This window comes from Crocodylus siamensis, chromosome 10 (assembly GCF_052110815.1).
Source record: "Crocodylus siamensis isolate JL-2025a chromosome 10, ASM5211081v1, whole genome shotgun sequence".
NCBI classification, from domain to species: domain Eukaryota; kingdom Metazoa; phylum Chordata; order Crocodylia; family Crocodylidae; genus Crocodylus; species Crocodylus siamensis.
In genome coordinates this window covers 60,167,785-60,188,582 of record NC_143404.1, presented here as the reverse complement: position 1 = coordinate 60,188,582, position 20,798 = coordinate 60,167,785, and the positions used below count along the sequence as shown (strand labels likewise).

Below are 20,798 nucleotides of genomic sequence, written 5' to 3'. Positions count from 1 at the left end.
TGTGACAGACCTTGAACAATCTGAAGACACTGCTGTCCTTGGAACATTTCAGATGATGCATCCAAGACAGCTTCAAGTTCCTGGCTCTGGCTGGTTACTTGGTGCTCCTTAAAGCAAGGTGCAGGGGGAGGTAGTATGAGAACAGATGCAATTCTACAAGATAGTGTAGCTATGGTAGTACAAAGGACTCCTGCCCTAGCATACCCAGTATTAACTATTTCGTTTCAAGAGGCTGGTCAGACAGACTGAACTGAATTCTAGTGCAGTCTCATATTTTGTCTCCAACCAGTCTGATTTCTGATTACTCATTAACCAATGCATAAGGTACTGAGATGAAGGAGAGGTGCAGAGTTAGGAGCTTTGCTGATCATGCCCATCTTGGAGGAGCATCCCCAAAGTACTCACTATACTCCCAAATTCCTCTGTTTATTCTTGATTAAGAATTAAGAAGATATGTTTTTCAGAGCATTATACCAATCTTAAGGCCAGTCCCAAGGTCTGTGCATGTGAGGTGTATCTGTTCTCCCCTCACCACATTCAGACAGGTGGGGGAGAGTTGGCCTCTGGGTACACATAGAGGATTGGTTAAGTGAACGCAACCCCACAGTGAGATGGCCTGTGACCAGCAAGACGCATACCTACCTACAGGGATGCATCCCACTCCCAATTGTTCACTGATCCTGCTGCTGGCAAGCTGGACATTTACAGGTTGGTTTCTCTCTAACTTTCTCAGGCATCGTCTCTCTCTTTGGGAACTCCCTGCTCCTGCTGGTGGCCTATCGGAAGAGATCCATGCTGAAGCCTGCCGAATTCTTCATCGTGAATCTGGCCGTCAGTGACCTGGGCATGACACTGACACTCTTCCCTCTGGCCGCCCCCTCCTTCTTTGCACACAGGTAGTTCAGCTGAAAGCCATTGCACTTCAAGTGGGTTGCCAATCTGAAGATCCTGCCTTGACCTGATGAATTCTCAGGGGGGACAAATTCAGGGGTTGTTTGGAGTAAATCTCATGGAATGAATCCAGTGTGAATGTGGAGAAAATACAGTGTTAATTCTTCTACAATAGGAAGTTATTCCCAGGGCCAGGCCTAAGACCTATGTTCAACAGTGAACTAAATGTAATGTGATATGGCTCCAGCTGTGGGAGTAGTCATTGCTTGTCTCCTCCTCTTCTCTAGCCAATACTCTCCTGAACACAAGTAGCTGCTGCTGGCCCTGCCATGGGCCCCATATGTGTGCTCTTCTCTGGACATAGCTTCCTTCTCATTCCCTGTGCTGACTCATACTGCTCCCCTTGCTGATCCTGGTTTGGCCATCAGACTTGCTGCTGCCAGCATATCGTTTGCAGGTTGCACATTGTCTCTACTACCCAACAAGGGGTGGACCTGCCGGGCTTTGAGAGTGACAGTCCAAATCCCTGTGACACTGCAGGGAACCACTGGGGCAGTGGAAGAAGCCAGAGTTGTCCCAAAGGAGTCAGTTACAGGACATAAACTGTAGATGCCTTGCCTTACGCCGTAGCAGGATGTTATGGCAGCAGGATTTGTAACTTAAAGTATTGCATGTCTCCGAACTAAGCTTTAATACAGATATTTTGGCTACATGCATTGTCCTTCCAAAACAGACCTGTTACATTCTTGTTCCTAGCTCTGGCACTGACCTGCTGCACAGCCTTGGGCAAATACCTTCATTTCTTTGTGCCCCAAAGAAAGTTGCCCCATCTATAAAATGTGGACAATGATCCTTCCTGACCTTTGTAAAGAGCTTTGGGAGCCGGATGAGAAGTATTAAGGACATGCTAGCTGTTTTTATTACTTCCCTACAACTGATACAAGGTCACAAGCCTGCCAGAAGAGCAGGACTGTGTCAATGAAATGCAGAGAAGGAACTGGAGGCCTCAGCTTAATATATTATATGAACACAAAGGGCTTGGTTTGACCTGATGATTTTTTCCTTCCAGGTGGCTGTTTGACCATGCAATGTGCACGTTTTATGCCTTCTGTGGAGTGTTTTTTGGCCTGTGCAGTCTAACCAGTCTCACAGTGCTAAGCACAGTTTGCTGCCTGAAGGTCTGTTACCCAACATATGGTAAGTGCTGAGATATGTTACCCTCTCCCTCCCTATGTTCCCTCAGCTCCTCTCAGTCTTCCACATTTTGTCAGTCACTCACAAATCCCTTGGCAATTCCCTGCTCTAAGAGCTTTCTATTAGGGAATGGATTCATCAAACAGTTTTCAAGATTACATTAATTACCACAAACAGTGATCCTGCAGCTAGTTGCTTTCCTTTTGTAAGATGCAAAATGTAAATGTATCATTATCCCAGCCACTATTTCATGCAATGCGATCAATCCAGCATGTTTTTGGAGGCATGGGTGGGAGCTAGTTACTTATATGTCTTATTTCACAGTCCCAAATTAGATGGAGCAATGAGTTAGGACACCGGGCCCAACTGGACACACGAGTGTGTCTTCTAGCAATCGAGAGATTGATTGGCTCCGTGAATCAGAAGTTACTTCCCAAAAACAACTCCCTAGGTGTGCTGGGGCATTTGCACTAATTATACTTACTTCATGCAGCTTCACTGTGTAAGGATCAGGCTGGGAAAGATTTCACAGCTGGTCTCAGAGGTAGGCAAGAATTTTACACCAGTTTGAGAGTCACTGGGTGCATCTATACGAGATGTTTTACTGTGCAGTAAAGCTAATTACTGTGCAGTAAGTATCTGTGTACCTGCAAATGCAAGTAGCATATTTATTTGAGATTACTTACTGCGCAGTAGCACACATGTAGATACCTGACTGGGAGCAAATGTGCTGCTGGGCAGCAGAAGACAGGAGATTGCTCTCTGCCCTCAGGAGCTGCCTGCTGCTGAGGATCTTTATTTCCCACAGTCACAGGGCCTGGGATGGGAGATCCTTCTCTCCTAGTGCCAGCTCTACAGTCGTGGGGCCAGTGCTAGGAGATCCTTTTGCGATCACAGAGTGGGGGCTAGGAGCTCCATGGTGCTGGGGCAGAGGGATACTGTCCCCACCCACGCTCTGGTGGTGGAGCCCACCCCAGCAGCAGGCAGCTCCCAAGGGCAGGGAGCAATATCCCAGGCTCTGCCAGGAGACAGCTGTCTTCTGGCCCCTGGGCTGGTACCCAAGGGGAGCCTAGAGCTCCCCCGGCAGCTGCAGGGGCCCACTGTAGGACTGCAGGGAGCGGGAGCAGTCTGCTGCTCAGAGCAGCAAATCTCCTCCTGCATCTCTGAACATGTAGACATGTGCCTCAAGAGTAAACTGTTCCCAGACTATTTGCACGTGTAAATGCACCCGCTCTGGCAGCTGAAGGAAGTTATTTAACATGGGCTTATGGCATAGCTGTCACTCACTCTGCCTTGACCTAGTGGCCATATTGCCTGTGTCCGATTTGGGAAGTTTCTTGTTTTATGGCTGCAAGTCTGCATTCAGATGCAAGTTTCATCTTATCATCACCATCAGCCTTATGCTTAGTGTTGTACAAGACTGAAAGAAAAGCCAGTTGCAGCCCCTGGTAAGTAGAGCTTGTCTAGTCCAAACTACTGCACAGCAGCAAATCAGAAATGTGTCAGGACCAACTTGCCTAAGATTGTACGTGCAAAAATATTCAGGCAGTTTCTGTTTCTGCACCTACTGAACAAGGCTGGACCTGAAGTCCTGTCAGCTTATAGGAGGATAATCATAGACTCAGCTTAGGATCAAGCAGCACACACAGATGTAGACTCAGTTCTGAATGTCTGGGCTTTTATCTGTTGCATCTATATCATATATGCAAGAAGGTCATATGCACTGTGGAAATTTCTCAGAGAAAACATGCATGTTCCTTGAGAGCCAAGGCAGTACACCATGGTGTCAATAGATGTGGTCCAGCTGAGTCACTCTTGTATTAAAAGGAAGCATTGTTGGCACTGTGTTATCTTCAAGAGTCCTTCAACCTTCAGAATCCACCCACATTCAAGATCTGAAATGACCCAGGTCACAGTACAAGGTGTGTCTTTACTGAGAGATGCCCATCCCAACACCCCAAGCAGTCTTGATGAAACTACTGAGAGCTCTGGGACAGAAGCAGGCCCTACAGTTTGCTAGGAGGTAGAGGTTTGTTAGAAGCTGAGCTGGTGCAGGGCAGGAAGTACCAGGGGTGCAAAGTTTTGTTGAGCTGCAAGGTCAGTTGTTTCATAGAAACTCCAAAAGACAGGGCTCGTAGGGCATAAACTCCACCTCAGTGCCACAGCAGGGAGAGCTCCATGTGTGCAGTTTCTTAAAACGGAAGAAATGGAGCTGCCATGGCTTGTATGCGTCTTATTCAGACGTGCAAACCTCCAGATCTTTTATGTTGATCCACCATAAATAGTATTTATTGGACTCTATTTAAATCATCAGTACTCTAGGATCAGATTGGCAGTAGGAAGAGTTATTTTCCTAGAGACAGACCATATTTTTACCTGAAAACAAGCTTAGGAGAAAACACGGGGTACAAATTGCACCCACAAAAGAGGGAGCTTCTGAAATTGCAGCCAAAGTGTTCAGCTCTCCTCCTGCAGGAGTTGCTCCTTTTTTGTCCTATTTAGGCAGCCGGACTTGCCCGCCTGCATATATCTTCACAGTGGCTTTTGGCTTACAGGCTGAAATATAAATATCATAAAAATGAAAGATATTAACTTGATTTGCAGACAGATTTTCCGAGATATATTCTCCCATAAATTCCTTTTGCTGTAGCCCAGAATGGATGCTGAGTGGGTATGGTAAGACCCAAATAGCAGGATTTCAGTCACCCCTTACGGTGGCATCCATCTTGTGACGGTGTCTGGCAGACTAGTGATTTAAACATGCTCATAACACAGTAACGCATTTCTAATACAGTGGGCCCAGGAAGGGACACCCAGGCTAGTTTACACAACAGTTTCTCAAAGGGTAATTGAATTCTGATCCCGAACTATTGTGTTTTGTTCATGACTTTGGCGAGAGCAGGATTGAGCTCTCTGGGAGGCTGTACCTTCGGGAGGGACAGCTCAAACCCCTGTTTTGCCACATTTAACCCTGCAGCTGCATATTCAAGAAGTCTGTTTTGCTGAGGCATAAGGATTTGCCTGCAAACTTTTGCAGGAATCTGAGTGGCGGCCACCTCAACATTCACTTGACCCTGGCTAATGACAGTCCAGTTTGTAGCTGGCATTGGAACGGACTCATCTCAGCTGCAGCCAGCACAAGGCTCTTGGGATTCCTTTTTATGGTTGCAGAAAGTATCACAAAAGGTGGAAGGAAAGATAAAGAATAATATTGGATGGGAAAAGGCAGCCAGGTACCAGCACCATCTCCCTCTGCAATTTCTGGTCTGACTCTTGAGATTTTTTCAGTGCTGCCTGCATGGCATCTTGAGCTTATCTGCCTGGCATGCACTTGTGCATTCTCCTCTAGGAAATGACTAATCTCAGCATATTTTTAATTGCGTAGATTCAAAATAAAAGTTATTCTTACATATGTCTGAAGATTTAGCTCTTTACAATTAAGCTCTTGGCAGAACAGAGGATGTAGGATTTAAGGGAGGGAGGGAAGAATTGAGAGACAGGGAGAAAAAGCCCAACCCACCCTTGTGCAGAACAATCTGGCTTTTATGAAAGCAGTTCTGATTATGATGCTGATTTGAATTGAAATAAAAAGACCCAATCTTCCTCTGCTCCTCTCCCCATTCCCAGATGCAATATCCCTTTGCCTGCTTCCCTAATCCTTCTTTCCAGCCGTGTTTAGGGGCTCTCAGATCTTTCAGCCTATAAACTCCTGAATGGCCCAAAATTTTTGGAACTGGAGGTGAAAGAGTTCAAGCCATCATCCATGGGGCCAATGAGGGCCTGAATAGAAAGGGCTTCATTTCAACACATTCTCCATATCATTATCAGCATCATCTACAGTGAAGACAGTATTTAGTATATCAATAATGGGTGCTGCATGGACAAAAGAAGTCACAGCTCTGACTTCAAAGGCTGCCCTGACTCCAAAGACAGTCCCTCTACCAGACAAAGGATAGGCAAGAGTGTTAAATAATCCAAATGCTGATGCCCTCCTGTCTTGCCTGTAAGACTATTATAAGTCAAGAATTAGTATAGCTCATTCTTGGGGTGCCTCCATTTTGCACAGTACAAACTTCAGGCTGAACAGACCCATTTTCCAAGTCACCGGGGTAATCGGGCATTGATTTACATGGACCCCGGGAGCAAAGAGGAAGCCAGGGCTATCCAGCCATTGCAGAAGTCTGGAACTGACTGGCATTTGCTGTGCAAACTGGAGCCTCCCTCTCTTCCCTGCTTCTCTGCTCTGTCAGCTGGGGACAGCAGTACGTGTATGCACATCTCCCAGGAGCCTCACAGAGTTTTATTAATTAATGTTCACGCAACTCTCTGGGCTCCTCTGAGGAACATCAGGCCCTGTTCTTTTCCAGCATTTCCCTTCTGAGCTAAAATAAAGCCAGCTGCTTTTGCTCTTGCTGAGGAAGGCCACGCCGTGCGCGTTTGCTGCAGCATCCTCCTGGCTGGACACAAGTCACAGGTGAATGGCAGGCAGCTCTGGCTGTTTGCCCAAAGCCTGACACTTCGGCAGGGCTGCCTGTAGCCTTGCAGTTTCCATCATCCCCTTGTGCTGGGGGTTGCCTATAGTGAAGTGGAAAGAGTTCTGTTCTCAGCAGCTAACTGCCTGAAAGCCTGTTCTGTCCCATTTTGGCTCGCTGTGTCATGGGTAACAGGCACCTACACAGCAAGGAAAGACGCTCAATTGGTACAAGACCTCTCTGAAATGACTCTAGTCCTGGATGCTTGCAGAAAATAGTGAGGGGCGACTGTTGCTCTCTGTCCAGACTGCTCGCCCATGGATTCTCTCTCCCAAAGCTCACTCCCACCATGTGGGGATGCTGAGGAGAAACTTGAGATGCCGTGGCCTCAGCAGCCAAGGTGCAGAGGGTATCGTCATTAGGGACCTACTTCACTTGCAGCAAGGTGAAACCATTTTCGTGGCTTGCTTATGGCAGGAAGGGCCAATTTCACCGGCATTTTCTGGCGGCCCTGCCCCACACTGCAGATTGGTGGAGTGGCCCCGCCATCGCTGCAGCCAGTCAGTAAGTCTCAAGCACATGAATGGCTGCAGGGATTGCTGTGTTGTCCAAGTATCATGGTAAGGATTGGAAGTTTCTAAAACCATGTATTATATGAATAATACGCTGGTTTTTGGGAGGGGGTTGACTTCATAGAATCACAGAAAATTAGGGTTGCATTCCTGCACTGATCTGCAGGAATTTTCATGGGAAATCACGGCTGATGGACTATTTCCTGGTGATCACACATACTGCCATTTTTGGGGGGTTTCTGTGAAAAGTGTGAATTAAGTAGGTCACTAATCATCTCTTCCGATGAGAAAAAACTCCATCTCCCTCTGGCCAGATGAGACAAACGCCTTTATGAAGATGAAACTAGCTAAAGTAAAAGTGACGTTGGAGTGATGAACTTTCTGAGTGAGAAGATGGAAATACTTTAGAAACCTAGCTGCCACTAACACTGTGCCCTGAATTAAAGGAGGCTGCTAATGCAGGGTTCCCGCGGAGCCCTCACCGGAACTGAACACGTACATCACAGTGACTGTGAAAACTCTTCTCTTTCATTTACAAGTGGCGAGAAGGCTGAGACCCACCTTATCAAGCAGGCCTGACGCTACTGTGCCTCCAGGTGGGCTGTCTGCCCCTCGCTGGGTCTGCGTATGAGCTGTGCAGCATCACAAGAGCTTCAGTAATTCCAGAACACAGCACTGTTCTCCGAATAGCCGCCAGGAGCACCTTGCCTTCAAGGCTTCAGAGACTGCCCAAGATACCTCAAAGCATGCCTCTCTGTAACAATGACCCTGTCTCCACAGCTGTACTCCTCCCTGAACTTGGAAGTTGCCAGGCTTCAGGGTGAGGCTGGCAATAGGGCCAAGACTATGGAACTCCTTACTGGAGAATGTGAAGATGCCCACTGATTGCATGCTAAGAACCTAGAGGTACTACCACACGACCAAGATAGTGTATATGTTCAGGTTGATTTTATGTCAATTAAGTGTGCAACCAAATGTATTTTTTTGAAAATATGAGCCTCATATCTACTAATCTGTGTTTTGTAACAGTCTTGAACAAACAGTGATGATCACTAGTCAGCTGGGAAAAAGACCAAATTCAAAAAACACATCAAATGATGTCCTGCATACAGAAAACCCCAGAAAACAATCTGTTGCAGGTACACATAGTATCAGCCTTCAGGGCATGCACATTTGGTTTCTATTCTGAATTCCATTCATTGTACATGGCAGATATCCAAGAGTCACATTATTCTTTTACTACAATCAATATTGCTATAGTATTACTTTGGCAGTATGCGTGGGGGGCATAATCAGCGTATGGATGAATCAACAGCAGATTAACACTGAAACATGCAGATCCAGCCCTCCAGGCTGGAGCTTTCCACTGACGTTGCCCTTAAGGGACTTCTACTACAGGGCTTCCAAAGAGATTTGCAGGTGCAGCTGTTTGCATGAAACCCTACATACATACATACCCAAAGAGCCCTCTGTGTGCAGACCATTTACTGCCTGAATATGTGCTCCTAAAAAGAACTGCACGCTCAAAAACCTGCATTTCCCAAAGCCCTTTGAAAACCTGAACCAGAAACCGCAAGTTTTAGGACCCCAAACTTACATTTTTGTCTAAACCCTTAGTACATTTGCCACATTTTCTCAAACCAGTTGCTTTGCAAATGAAAACTGAAAACATTAGGGAAGGGGTAGCTGGGTCTTTTAAAACAAGAGTCAGGAGTACATTCACTGCCTGGAAGGAAAGAAACCTGCATCAAAGAGCACAGAATGAGGGTGCAAGAAATATGTTGCCTCTCCTTAGCTCAGCTGTATCTCTCTCTTTTGCAGGCAATAAATTCTCTCCCACCCATGCTGGCATCCTGTTACTGTGCGTCTGGGCCTATGCACTTGCCTTTGCTATAGCACCGCTAGCTGACTGGGGCAGTTATGGACCAGAGCCCTACGGAACAGCCTGCTGCATTACGTGGAAAGCTTCGACCAGAGAGGCAGTGGTCTATGTCGTGGCTCTCTTCATCTTCTGTTACATCATCCCCTGTCTCCTGATTGTCGTCTCCTACTCACTCATCCTTTGGACTGTGAAAGTGTCCCGAAGAGCAGTGAAGCAACATATGTCTGCACAGAGCAAAAACAACAGTGTGCACAGCCTGATTGTAAAGGTAGGAAAGTGGGGTAGGGCAGGGGACATTGCTGGGAGAGCTCTCACCACATGTGGGAAGACTCTTAACTGAGGAGATGCAGAGGCTCACTGGCCTGGGATGCAGGACGCTTGGGTTCTGCTCCGAGCTCAGCCACAGATTTCCTCTGAGCTGAGGCAGGCCCCTATCCCTCTCATTGCCTTCAGTTCTTCAGCTGAAAATGGGAACCACGATGCTTCTTTACTTTTGTGAAGCCCCTTGAGATCTGTGTGTGTAGAGCACAAAGTTTGATCATATATAAAAAAGCAGCTGGGGGTAGCTGTGAATTTGGACTAGCTGCGTTTCTGAGGAGGTTCACATTTCAAGCCAGTTGGGAACAAAATTCTGCAGCTCAAGCACAACTTCTAGTATAAGCAGGGACATAGGCTATGGAGCCTGTTTCCTTGGTATTGCAGCAACATCAGAAAGCATCATGCACTTCGTATCTTCCTTCCACTGTTCATTGATCACCCACTAGTTTAATGCTCAATACATCCCTTCTGGGTTTGGGGTCCTGGTAGGTGATCTAAGAGGCTTTCACCATCTCTCACTATTGTGATATCCAAGAGGAGCTGAACTCCCAACCCCAGTCCCTAACTAGAGGTGACACAGGATTACTTGCCTTAGTGCATTAGGTCACTGCCGCTTCAAGTCTAGTATTCCTCTTTTGACAGCAGCCAGTATCTGATGCTACACCCAGTTCTGTACATGCCCAGTTAAGCAACACACACACGGGCAATTCCTTCCAAACTTCACCAGTGATTGCCAAAAATATGAGGTTTCATTACCCTCCTGTTATCAATGCCAGGCGCCATCAGGTGATACGCCTCCACCACTGCTGAGGGAGGGTTCGAGGGACAAGTTAAATGTACAAATGCATGCCAAATTTTCATGTGCAATTACATATGCAGATGGCTGATTGATTCTGTCAGGCACATAATTACCAGGTTAAGGTGCACACGTGCAGTGAATGCACACATATTTACAAATGACACAGTATCTACAGGCACAGAATCTCATCTTAGAACGTCCCCAAAAACTCAACAGAAAAGCAGTAGAAAGCTACAAAAGCTGAACCTGATTGCTCCTCACTAGTACTGGGCCCAAAGCCAAAGCTGAAGATGCCACATTCCAAATTTTTGTTAAAACTGGATTTGCACTTGAATCCAGATTTTGCAGCTCTGTCCCATCTCTTTCATTTCCAAAAGAAAAAAAAAATACATATATCAGTGTCCAAACGCCCCCAAAATGCTTTGGCAGCTGAGAAGGATGCCTGAGGATTTGGAAAATGCAACTAATAAATAATTGAGAATGTGAAAATAGGAAGGGAGAGAGACAGCTAGTGCCGTTTCCCTGCACAGTGACACATGAATGAAACATGCAGAATCAGGACAGGTACAAATCTCTCATTATATGTATAAAAAATAATCTTTTTTGAGGCTACTCACCTCTCCTCTGATATTAACCAGGCACACGACATGATGGGGGAAAGCATATTATATATAAAAATAAAAGGAAAGTACAAGTCAAAGGTTGGGAAGCCCAGCTTATCTTGTGACAGCGATGTGACAGGCTCCTCCCAGAGCTGCCTTTATTTGTCAAGAAGAGCATTGTCCTTTATTCTGGAGAAACTTGGAGTCAGGCTGGCAAAGCCACCGTCACTGGTGACAGATGGAGGCTTCTTCCTGGGGGTGATACTTGCACACACTAAGGTCTTGCTCACTGATTCAAATGCTGACTTGTTTGGAGCACCGAGCCAGGCACCTGCTTGAAGCTGCATCTGTGATCGACAATCCCTTGATTCGAGGATGATCTCTGTGGCGGGCCAGTAGGGGATCCCCCAGTAGGGGGTGCTCCTGTGTTGAGCCACCCACCTCACTTCATCCGACCACCTTCCAGGCTCCGAGTGCCTCCTAAGGGGTGCCTCACATCTGGCTGACCCCCTTCCTGGAGCACACCTGCAAGCCTACAGATAACGCCACCACTACCGAGGATCTGGACTGATCTTGGCTCTGTGCCCCCTGGGAAACACAGGCCTAGTAGTCCTTGCGGGGTTCTCGACCCACTGCAAGGACTCGGGGTGCTTCTCTCATCTGAAGCACAAATAATGGTCTCCCTTAGTCAGCCAAACCAAGGGGATCCCAAGGCATAATCTAGACCCTCTCCCAATAAGTCTCCCATGCTAGGTACAGAGGAGAACTTTATTCATTACAAGGAATAGGTTTAGAATAGGGTACAGGGTAGAGCACTATCGGAGAAATACCTAAGAACAAACAGTGGTATGGCAGCCTTTGATCATGCATCTGAGTTACTGCAAGCTATATATCTAGTTAGATCTCGAGCAGCTTACTCACAAGTACCATCCAGAGGCAGGTGGAGATTCCCTCTGGAGGAAAGCAGATCCTTGAACATGAGTTTCAAGAGAGAGAGCAAGTTTCAGATGGTCCAGCTTCTCTGAGAGTTTTCATCATGGCTGCTGCCCCACCTCCTGGGCAGTCCTTAACTTATATAGACCTTATGGCCTCATTTACCTGATCGAATGAAGGCCAGCAGCTGTTGGCTGTTGGCCAGCCAACCAATTTGAAATGCATCACTGATTGCCAGGTAGACTGGCAGGGTCTCTAGCCCCCTCCCAGTCAGGATGACATTGCTTAGAACAATAGGGAGTTTAAACCCCCACCCAGGCGTGTGAGGCCAGTCATGTAGGCAGAAAGAGCGGGTTTCTCCCTCCCTCAGGAATGTATCCAGCTCAGGTTAGAACTCAGGGTTACCTGAAGCTAATGGGGCCAGAGGTGTCTGCCCTCTGCAGTGACCATGGTAACCAAATTGTCAGACTGGTCATCCGCCTTATGGCAGAGTTTGGGGAGAGACAGAGATGGCATTCTGCCACAGTCTCTACCACAGCTCAGTGATGTCGCCTGAGATAATTTAAGAGTTCAGTCTGGAGCCACAGATCCATCCACAGAAGTTGCAGGCCTTTCTGCAGGGAAGAGTAGGTTGCAGGCTGGGATTCCTTTCCTTTTTCTTCCTTCACTCTCTTCTGTGCTTTGAGAGCAGGGCGCGATCTCAAAATGGGCTGCCACTTGGTCAAGGTTGCAGCACTATTGAAGTCAGTTCGCAGCCAGCTCCCCCAACTCTTGATGCCGATGTCCAGTTTCTTGAGGTACTCCTTCAGTGTGCCCTTGCAGCATTTCTTTTTGCCACTGAGAGACCTCAGGCTGTTTGGATGGTCACACTGCTGGGGTCATCTGGCCCCAGTTGTCTTTCCTGCCTAGTGCAGGGGGGCTGGACCCAATGATCTTGCGAAGTTCCTTCTAGACTCTAACAATCTATGAATCTATAAGCTGGGAGCAGAAGCACTTGTTTTGGGAGTCAAGAGTCAGGCACAATGTCCAGTCCAGTGGAGTTGGTGCTTGAGGATCACTGACTCAGTGCTGGTAACACTGGCTTCTGTGAGGCTGCTGGCATTGTGTGGCAGTCTGCCCACTTGATGTGGAGGATTTTCCAGATGCATGATTGGTGATACCTCTCTAGGCTCTTGAGATGGTGGATAGTAGGTCCACGTTTCACATCCGTAGCAGAGAGTGGGGTTGATGATGTAGACCTAGATCTTGAACCTGAATCAATATAGTGTATTTGTAGCATTTATGATGAGCATTTGTAGCAAAGGATGAGACTGGTTTAAGGCTTCTGGAAGAAGGAAGAGAGGGTGTTTACCAAGCTGGATTAATTCTCCAGGTGTTTACACTCGGGCTGCTAATAATACATCTCTCCTCCTTATTTAAAGCCATCAGATGAACGTGCTTGTGTTTCAGATTACACTGGAAATAATAAAAGCTGCCTTCATGACTCATTGTTCCCCAGACTGTGAGCCAATATTGTAATTTAACAAAAATCTGTCAAAAGTAGAGAAGATATAGATTAGCATAGATATAGTCCAGCATAGACTCAAAACAAGTGTTTGCGCATTTGTGCATCAGTGAAGAAAGATGGAGGTGGAATCCCAAGACTGGCATGCTCCAGGCTCTTTGGGGAAGGGGCTGTCTCTCCCTGCGCCCAATGGGGCCCTGAGCTCAGGCAGGGCTTCTTGATGCTTCCATTATACAATTAACAGCTAATCATGCCTGTCTGAACCCACTCATTACATGCATTCCCCCAGTGCTTTTTGTCTTTATAGCTCAAAACACCAAGGAAAGTCTCAAGCTTCTTAACCTTCCCCCACTGCATTGTCAGCATGGAGTAGGACGGGACATGACTGAAGCAACTGAAAGCTTCATGCACTGAGCTGGAACATAATTTTTGTTGCGTCTGACCACCAGTTTAACCATGTAAAAGCTTCATTGTACCCCTATTCAAGCATCCTACAGCTTTCCAAACCACAAACCATGGGGGTCAGGCACACCATTTCAGGGCATTTGTATTCCAAGTTTCAAGTGTCACCAAGACCCCACAGTCAGCTGGAGCAAACAGGGAATCTTTCACCCACTGAAACACCACACTTTATTTTCAGGCACACAGTCTTTCTCAGGAACTATTTTTTCTTTAGCGATGTGTCCTGAACCCACAAAAATAATTTAGGAGTGGCATTTCACTTAAATCTGTGGCTGGCCTGGTAGGGTTGGAGCAGGAATACTGATAAAGAGGTACCTACTTAACTTTGCTGCCAGGGGTCTTGACTCACTATTGGCTCATTTCCCCCAGCCCCTTCCCTATTAGCTATGTTGCTGCAGGAAGGAAAGCACCCGAAATACTCAGTGCAGAATGCAGATCTATAAGCTTTATTCCTTATGAGTGTGTTTTGGACACGTGCAAGAGTTCCTGGTGCTGAGCTTGGATGATTTGAATGAGGTTCCAGCTCAGCTCATAAAGGGCTGGGGCTGGGACTGGAGTTGGTTTTTGGGTCCAGGTTCAAACTGCAAGCCCCACCTCCTCCTTAGCATTTCCATGCGTTTAGGTCGGTGGTTTGACTGTAACTTGTGCGTATAACTGGCTTGGGGCACACTGCAGTGCACGGCCATGCCATGTCATTTTTCTTTCCCAGCTAAGCATTGCTGTATGCACTGGATTCCTGACTGCCTGGACCCCTTATGCCATCGTTGCCATGTGGGCAGCCTTCGGAGATGCCAGCCAGGTCCCAGTTCTTGCCTTTGTGATCTGTGCTGTGTTTGCCAAGTCCTCCACACTCTACAACCCTCTGGTGTATCTGCTCTTCAAACCTAACTTCCAGAAATTTCTCTCCAAAGACCTGTCGCTGCTGCAGGCCATCCGCGCCATCCTCTGCTGCAGCCGCCAAAGCATTGTCACACTCCAGTCCTTCCCCACCAGAGAAGGCAGGACATCTGTCCGCTTCTCCACAGCCTTCGCCGACCGCCAAGGGCCCTGCAGGAACTGCAGTGACACCTTTGAATGTTTCCGTAACTACCCCAGGTGCTACCAATTCACCCAGAGTCCCAATGCCATGCCCAGACACCATCCTCTGAGCTTCCTGACAGATGGGGGTACTTGCCAGCCAGCTCTGAAAAGGACCATGCAGGTCATGGTTCTGGTTACAAGGAAGAAGTCAGGCATGGGGACAATGAATGTAGCAGGAGAAGTCCTGCCTTCAGATATTGTGAAAGATCTTCTCTGAGCATTCAGAGAGCCCTACAGCTCCTGGGCTTGGCTAGGTCTCCAGGCAATAGCCAGCTGGGAACAGTTCAGGAATCTCTATTGTGTTCATCTGATGGGTCCCAAAGCATGTTTTGCAGATGAGGTGATACAGCAAACTCGAAAGCAGCCTTACCTCGCCTTCCATTTTTGCTGTCGCAACTTGTGTTCACAACTTGCACCAGTAAAAATGGATGCCAGTGTCTGAAGAATCTGGCCCTGGTAGAATTACATGCTGCATTTTCCAACAAATATGCTCTCAGGGCACTAGATTCCCTCCACCCCATATTATGGTGCTTTTGCGACCAAGCCTGACCTTGGTTCTCTTGAGAAGCATTGTCCAGCACAAAGGTCTAGGAGCTAGGAAGCCTTGAACTATGATCCTAGCTCCAACACTGACGCCTGTAGCCTTAGGCAAGTCAGTTTTCCCATCTGTAAATGGGGAATAACACCACTTACCTACCTCATTGAGGGTTGTAAGATTAACAAGTCTGTGTTGGTGAAGGGTTATAAATCTGAAAAGCCCTAAGCATTATAGATCTCTCAAGAGACGCTACCCTGCGGTTAGCTGTATTACCCCATTCCCTCAATGCTACTGCAAATAACCACCACTCTATAATATAGAATAGGGGCCTGTCCTTAGAAGCAGGATTTGGCTCTAAAATAATCTCAGTGCAAGGTTCCAGGTGCCATTCCCCTGGAGCAGTGACTGTGGCTCCACAGCATCCTTTTTTGGTGGGTTTAAAGTGACAAAAACATCTGGGCTGTATTTGTCAACTGAGCTTTTAGTTTTTATTTAAAAATACTGTGTGGACAGCGCATCCCTAGGGGAAGCAACTGGGCTGGGGAGAGCAAAGAAGTCACTAAGACCCTGTTCCTAAGCTTAGTAAAAATCAATGGAAAGATTTTCCCTCAATTCTCCATCCCTATTCCTAACTAGATGTAGGGCCCTGCCATAGGGCAATCTATTAGGCAGAAGGCAATGGAAGCCAGGGGGCATTAGTCAGCGCATTCAGACTGTCCTATTGTTTTCTGTTCCCAAAACTCCATTTTGTCTGGAAGATGAGGATGGGCATCAGAGGCACAAAAGACAGACACTACAAATTTATAACAACTCCTCCAGAAAGTCCCGGAAGGCAAACAATTTGCTATAATATCTGGATATATACAGTAGGGCTGTGCAAAACGGCACTGTTCTGTTTCAAATTGAGTTTCAAGGTTTGAACAGAACAGCATTTTGTTTCAAATTGAGTTTCAAGTTGAAACAGTTGCTCCATTTCGCTTTCTCAAAACAGTGAGGCTGTTTCAACGCTGTTTCGATGTTTCGCCTGACCATCACCCGTGCTAGATAGGGCTAGGGATGGGAAGCTAGGCCAGCTGAGCTGACTTCCCATCCCCAGCCTGATCACAGCACTTGGGAGGGGAACTGAGCCCAGGCTCAGTTCCCTTCCCTTGTGCTGTGATCGGCTTCCCGCAGCCTGGCGGCACAAGATGGGGAGAGCCAGGCCTGTGCTCCCGGCTGCTGCTGGGAGTGCAGCCCTGGTTCTCCCCTGCCTCCCACCACCTCGCTGCTGGCTTCGAAACTCGAAACATTTTGAAAGTTTCATAACATTTTGACTAGCTTCATTTTGTTTTGAGGCTGTTTTGAAGCCCTTTGTTTCGATTCTATTTCACTGTTTCGAGATCAAAATGAGTCAAAACAGTGTTGATTGGAAACAGCCCGAGAAATTTTACAGAGCCCTAATGTACAGGACTTCCTAAACAAAATTACACACCAAGGCAGAGAAAATACATCCTGCTCCTTTGAGGAAATTCACAATAAATAATGAAGCTCTGCACATACCATTCTGGCAGTGCCACGTCCAAGAAAATCCAGACTAGAGAAGAGTGACAAGCTAGAAGACAATCAATGCCCCACTGGCAACTGGAGTTACATATCCCACCACATAAAAGAAACCATGCAAAGGAAATGCCCCAGGACGCACAGGAGCAACATGTTGGACACTAGATGCAGTGTGATAGGATACGGAAAACATTTTTAAGACCCCATAGAGACACACTGGTTCCCAGGAAGGCTAAACAAATGAGGAGCAAGAGAGAACAATACATGCTGGAGCTGCACCAGACCATGAGGGGACCACACACATACATTCTGGCTGCAGTGAAAGCAATACTTTTTGGAAGATCCCCCCTCGATACTGGAAGATAGACAACAAATATACTCTGTTTAGAAGACAGAGAAAGGAAGAATGGAAAAAGATACAATATGTTTAACAGGTAAGGGCCAAATTCGATACCTGGCTCACACTGAATAGTAACAGCGTAGTCACTCGTTTTAGCAGGGCTTTGCATGGCATAAGGTTCTACTTAATGTGAGCGAGAGGGGACAAGATTTGGCCCCGGTAAACAAACTGTCTCATCTACTGGAGTGCCAGAGCATCTCTGATGTGATGAGAATTGCTCACAGTATCTGCACTAATATGCAGGCAATCATATGCCTAAGAAACCCCCATGAAATATGGAAGCTGCTTCTAGAATCATTAACCAAGTGCAATTAAATGAGATTACAACATTCTCTCCCCTCTCATGCCTTTTAACATAGAGCACAGTACTGGGAGTCCCCTTTGCAGCTTCTATTTTCAGCCCTTGCATCATCTTGGGAGAGTCACAAAACTGCACTGTGCCAGAGTTTCTTTATCTGTAGGGTAGCAGTGGATGCAATCACTGTTTCTGAAGCTGTTTTAGATGCTCAGATGTCAGCATGAAGCCAGTCTCAAGGTCAGGGAGCTGTGCTGCTCAGAATCCAGCCCCCTTTGCTTTTACACCATGTTTATCCACAATGGAAATCACGATGGGGGGAACAACACAGTTCCTTTCCTCACAGATTTCACGCTGCTTTGCAATCAGTCAGCCTTTAAGTGAGTCTCAGCACACCCTGTGAGGTCAGCGAGGCTTGTGACACCCATCCACAGATGTGCAGAGAGGTGAGGGGACAGGCTTAACATCATGGAGAGAGCAGTAGGAGAGAGAGGAATAAACCCCAGTTCCCTGGAGCAGAGTTGGAGCATGTTTTTCCCCGTTATAGGTAATGAGATAAACATAACAGTAGTTTCCCACACCCATGTTTCAGTATCATTCATAAACTACACGGCTCCGCAGTCTGTTCAGCAGCATGGCGGAGGGAGGGGTGTTCAACCACTGAAGCGCTTAACCAGAATGGTATACTATTTTCTCTCTTGAGCTACTGGAAAAGACCATCTCATATAGACAGTGCCACTGTGATAGCATATTGCTCTGTATTCCTTCCACAGTGCACAATAAATTACTTGTCTTCTGTATTCTGCAATCAGATTCTTATCTTGTTCTGCTGGATTCGACTCTCCACATACAGATATTACTATTCTAGTAGGCACTTTGTGAGCAGTGAAATATTGTTGTCTTTACTTAGAACTAATATAGCAGTATCTTCTACTCAAAGAGCACAGAGCACTTTAAAATTATTTAATTTGCTGATACTCCCTTAAGAAAGAACAGTATTCTCCCCAGTTTACAGACAACCGAGGCACGAGGAGCAGAAGTGACTCATCCAAGATCACACAGCAGGGCTGGGAATACAAGTCCGGCCTCCCAATTCCAAGCTCTGTGCATTGACCATATTTCTGTTCAAGTTCATAATACTGATCCAAAGGTGCCTTAAATCTCTAAGGCTAAGAATGGCCATGGGATCGAAGAGGAAACCATGTCGAACGCCCCCACTGAGAGGGAATTACTCTCTGTGCGGAAACCAGGAAGAAGGCAATGGTAACATAAAATACTATCCAGAAGTGTCTTTAATTTCATATTGGATGTGAGTCTTGCACAAGAGAAATCTGTGGGTGCAACATTTCCACTAAATAATCTCACCCACTTCAACAGTGCTTCTTGCATCAGTGTAATATCATCCCAAGGAAAGCAACATCCAAAGGTGGCAAGATGAAGAGACCTATGGAAATAGCTGGTTAAATGAAAACTGGTATCAGAAATTCAGCTGTGAAAGTTACACCTGTTGATCTAGATGGCTGCAGAGGGAAACCTCTGATCCGCCCATGCCTAGGAGAGAAAAGGGGGTTCAGGCGACTGCCCTGCCCCTGACTGAGCTGCAATCGGTTTGTTTTTCCTCACCCCACCAAGCAGATCGTCATGATCTGCAACGGCCTCCAGGGCCCAAACATCTTCACTGTCTTCTGTGAGTTCTTCACTTGTCATTTCAATCCTTGACAGAACTGACACACCTTCCCGCCCCCTTTTCAATGAATATAGAACAAGGCACTATGCAAATGCACAAGCGACTTATACAGAAGAATCCAGAGCGATAACACTTTAGATGTGTCAACCAGATACTGTACAAGCTGTAAACATTCCCAGAAGGGACAGAGGGCTGGAGCCAAGAAGAACAGATAATGTGCAAGGGAATAGGATCACGGGGGGATGGATAGAAGACACCTACTCCTCATCACCTAGGGTAGCACCTTGGCCCGACTGAAACAAATAGCAGAACTCCCATTACTTTGATGGGGTTGGGATTTTGACCCCATACCTCCCACTCTAAAACCCATAAACAACAGTTCCCTACTGTGTATCTTCTAGAGGCTGTGTCTCCTCGAGGCTTGAAGAGGATGACATAGGCAGGCACTATTTAAGAGTCAGGGTGTTAGCCCCAGTGGTGTGGCCCCATTCCAGCTTGGGTCATTATATTCTTCGTACCTTTATTCCCTTGGCAACTCCCAGTAAATATAGTACCCTTCATGTCCTTTCCTTAGACTATTGTGTAGTGTTGCTATGGATTGTTGAAGAGTTGCTGCACTTTAACCCAGAGGTGACTGCACTTCTGCGGCAGGCAAAATGATGACTGTATATCCAGTCAATCTAGTCAGCAAGGCTTGTAAAAGCACTTTGGGATCCAGCTAGACTGAAGGTGCTTTCTACATGTATGATCATTATCAGCTACTGCTGCGTAAATATAACTAGCATGTGATAGCATGACTGTCATGTAAAAGGTAGCTCATGCTTTTGTCTGTTAGTGGTCTCTACTTAGCCACTTCTTCTAGCAATTTCCCCATGATGTGAGTGGGTCTATGAGCCGGAACGGGTCTCAGATTTTCAGAACTGGCTGCACTGTTATACCCCCAGACACTGTGATATCATGTATGTGCACAGGATGTGTCTGTGCAAATGATCAGTTAGAGAACAGGATTTATGCACTGTGGAACAGCAATAACTGTGAAGTCAAGTTAGGTGCAAAATTTTGGAAGTCTGGGCTTTGTTTTCTAACTTATACTATGCAAAAATAAAAAATCTTGCAATATTTGCAAAAGCTGCAAAAACAAAATCAGGGCAGCAAGTGAAAGAAACAAAAACCAACAAAACAAAGATAACAAATTTCAACTGTTTGCAAACATTTATAAGTGTTAGACACTTTGACCAGTCAAGACTGAAAATCCCATTCAAGCCAGGTCAAGACATAGTCACCAATTTCCACACAAATATCTAGGGCTACCATTGTGAATGCCCACTACAATCGTACGCCTGGCACATGAGGAAATAATAAATACTCTACTTCTCTGTTAAATATTCATTGTCTTGCAGAAATTGTACATTTTTAAAATAAATTTGCTCATGAAAAACTTGCATTAAACTCACTTCAATTAAGTGTCAGCCTGGTAGTAGCCAATATAAGAGAGAGCTCTCCATCTTCTGCTAAACTAATATAGCTGCTAATGCGCATCCCCCCAGGCATGTGAATATGGAAACATTTCAGAATTGTGGGTTAATACTGATGTATCAGCAAGATGGTAGGAATGGTGCATTTGTCAACG

At 46.4% G+C, this 20,798-nt stretch overlaps 1 protein-coding gene across 1 annotated transcript in view; it reads left to right on the top strand.

Moving 5' to 3' along the window:
- Positions 1-20,562, top strand: part of LOC149856676 (opsin-5-like) — a 42,928-nt gene extending 22,366 nt beyond the window's left edge. Inside the window, exons 3-6 of the mRNA XM_090064461.1 lie at positions 734-896; positions 1,961-2,088; positions 8,951-9,279; positions 14,339-20,562. Coding sequence (XP_089920587.1) covers positions 734-896; positions 1,961-2,088; positions 8,951-9,279; positions 14,339-14,926 — 1,208 coding nt within the window. The 3' untranslated portion in view covers positions 14,927-20,562. The remainder of the gene's footprint in view (positions 1-733; positions 897-1,960; positions 2,089-8,950; positions 9,280-14,338) is intronic.
- Positions 20,563-20,798: the final 236 nt, after the last annotated feature.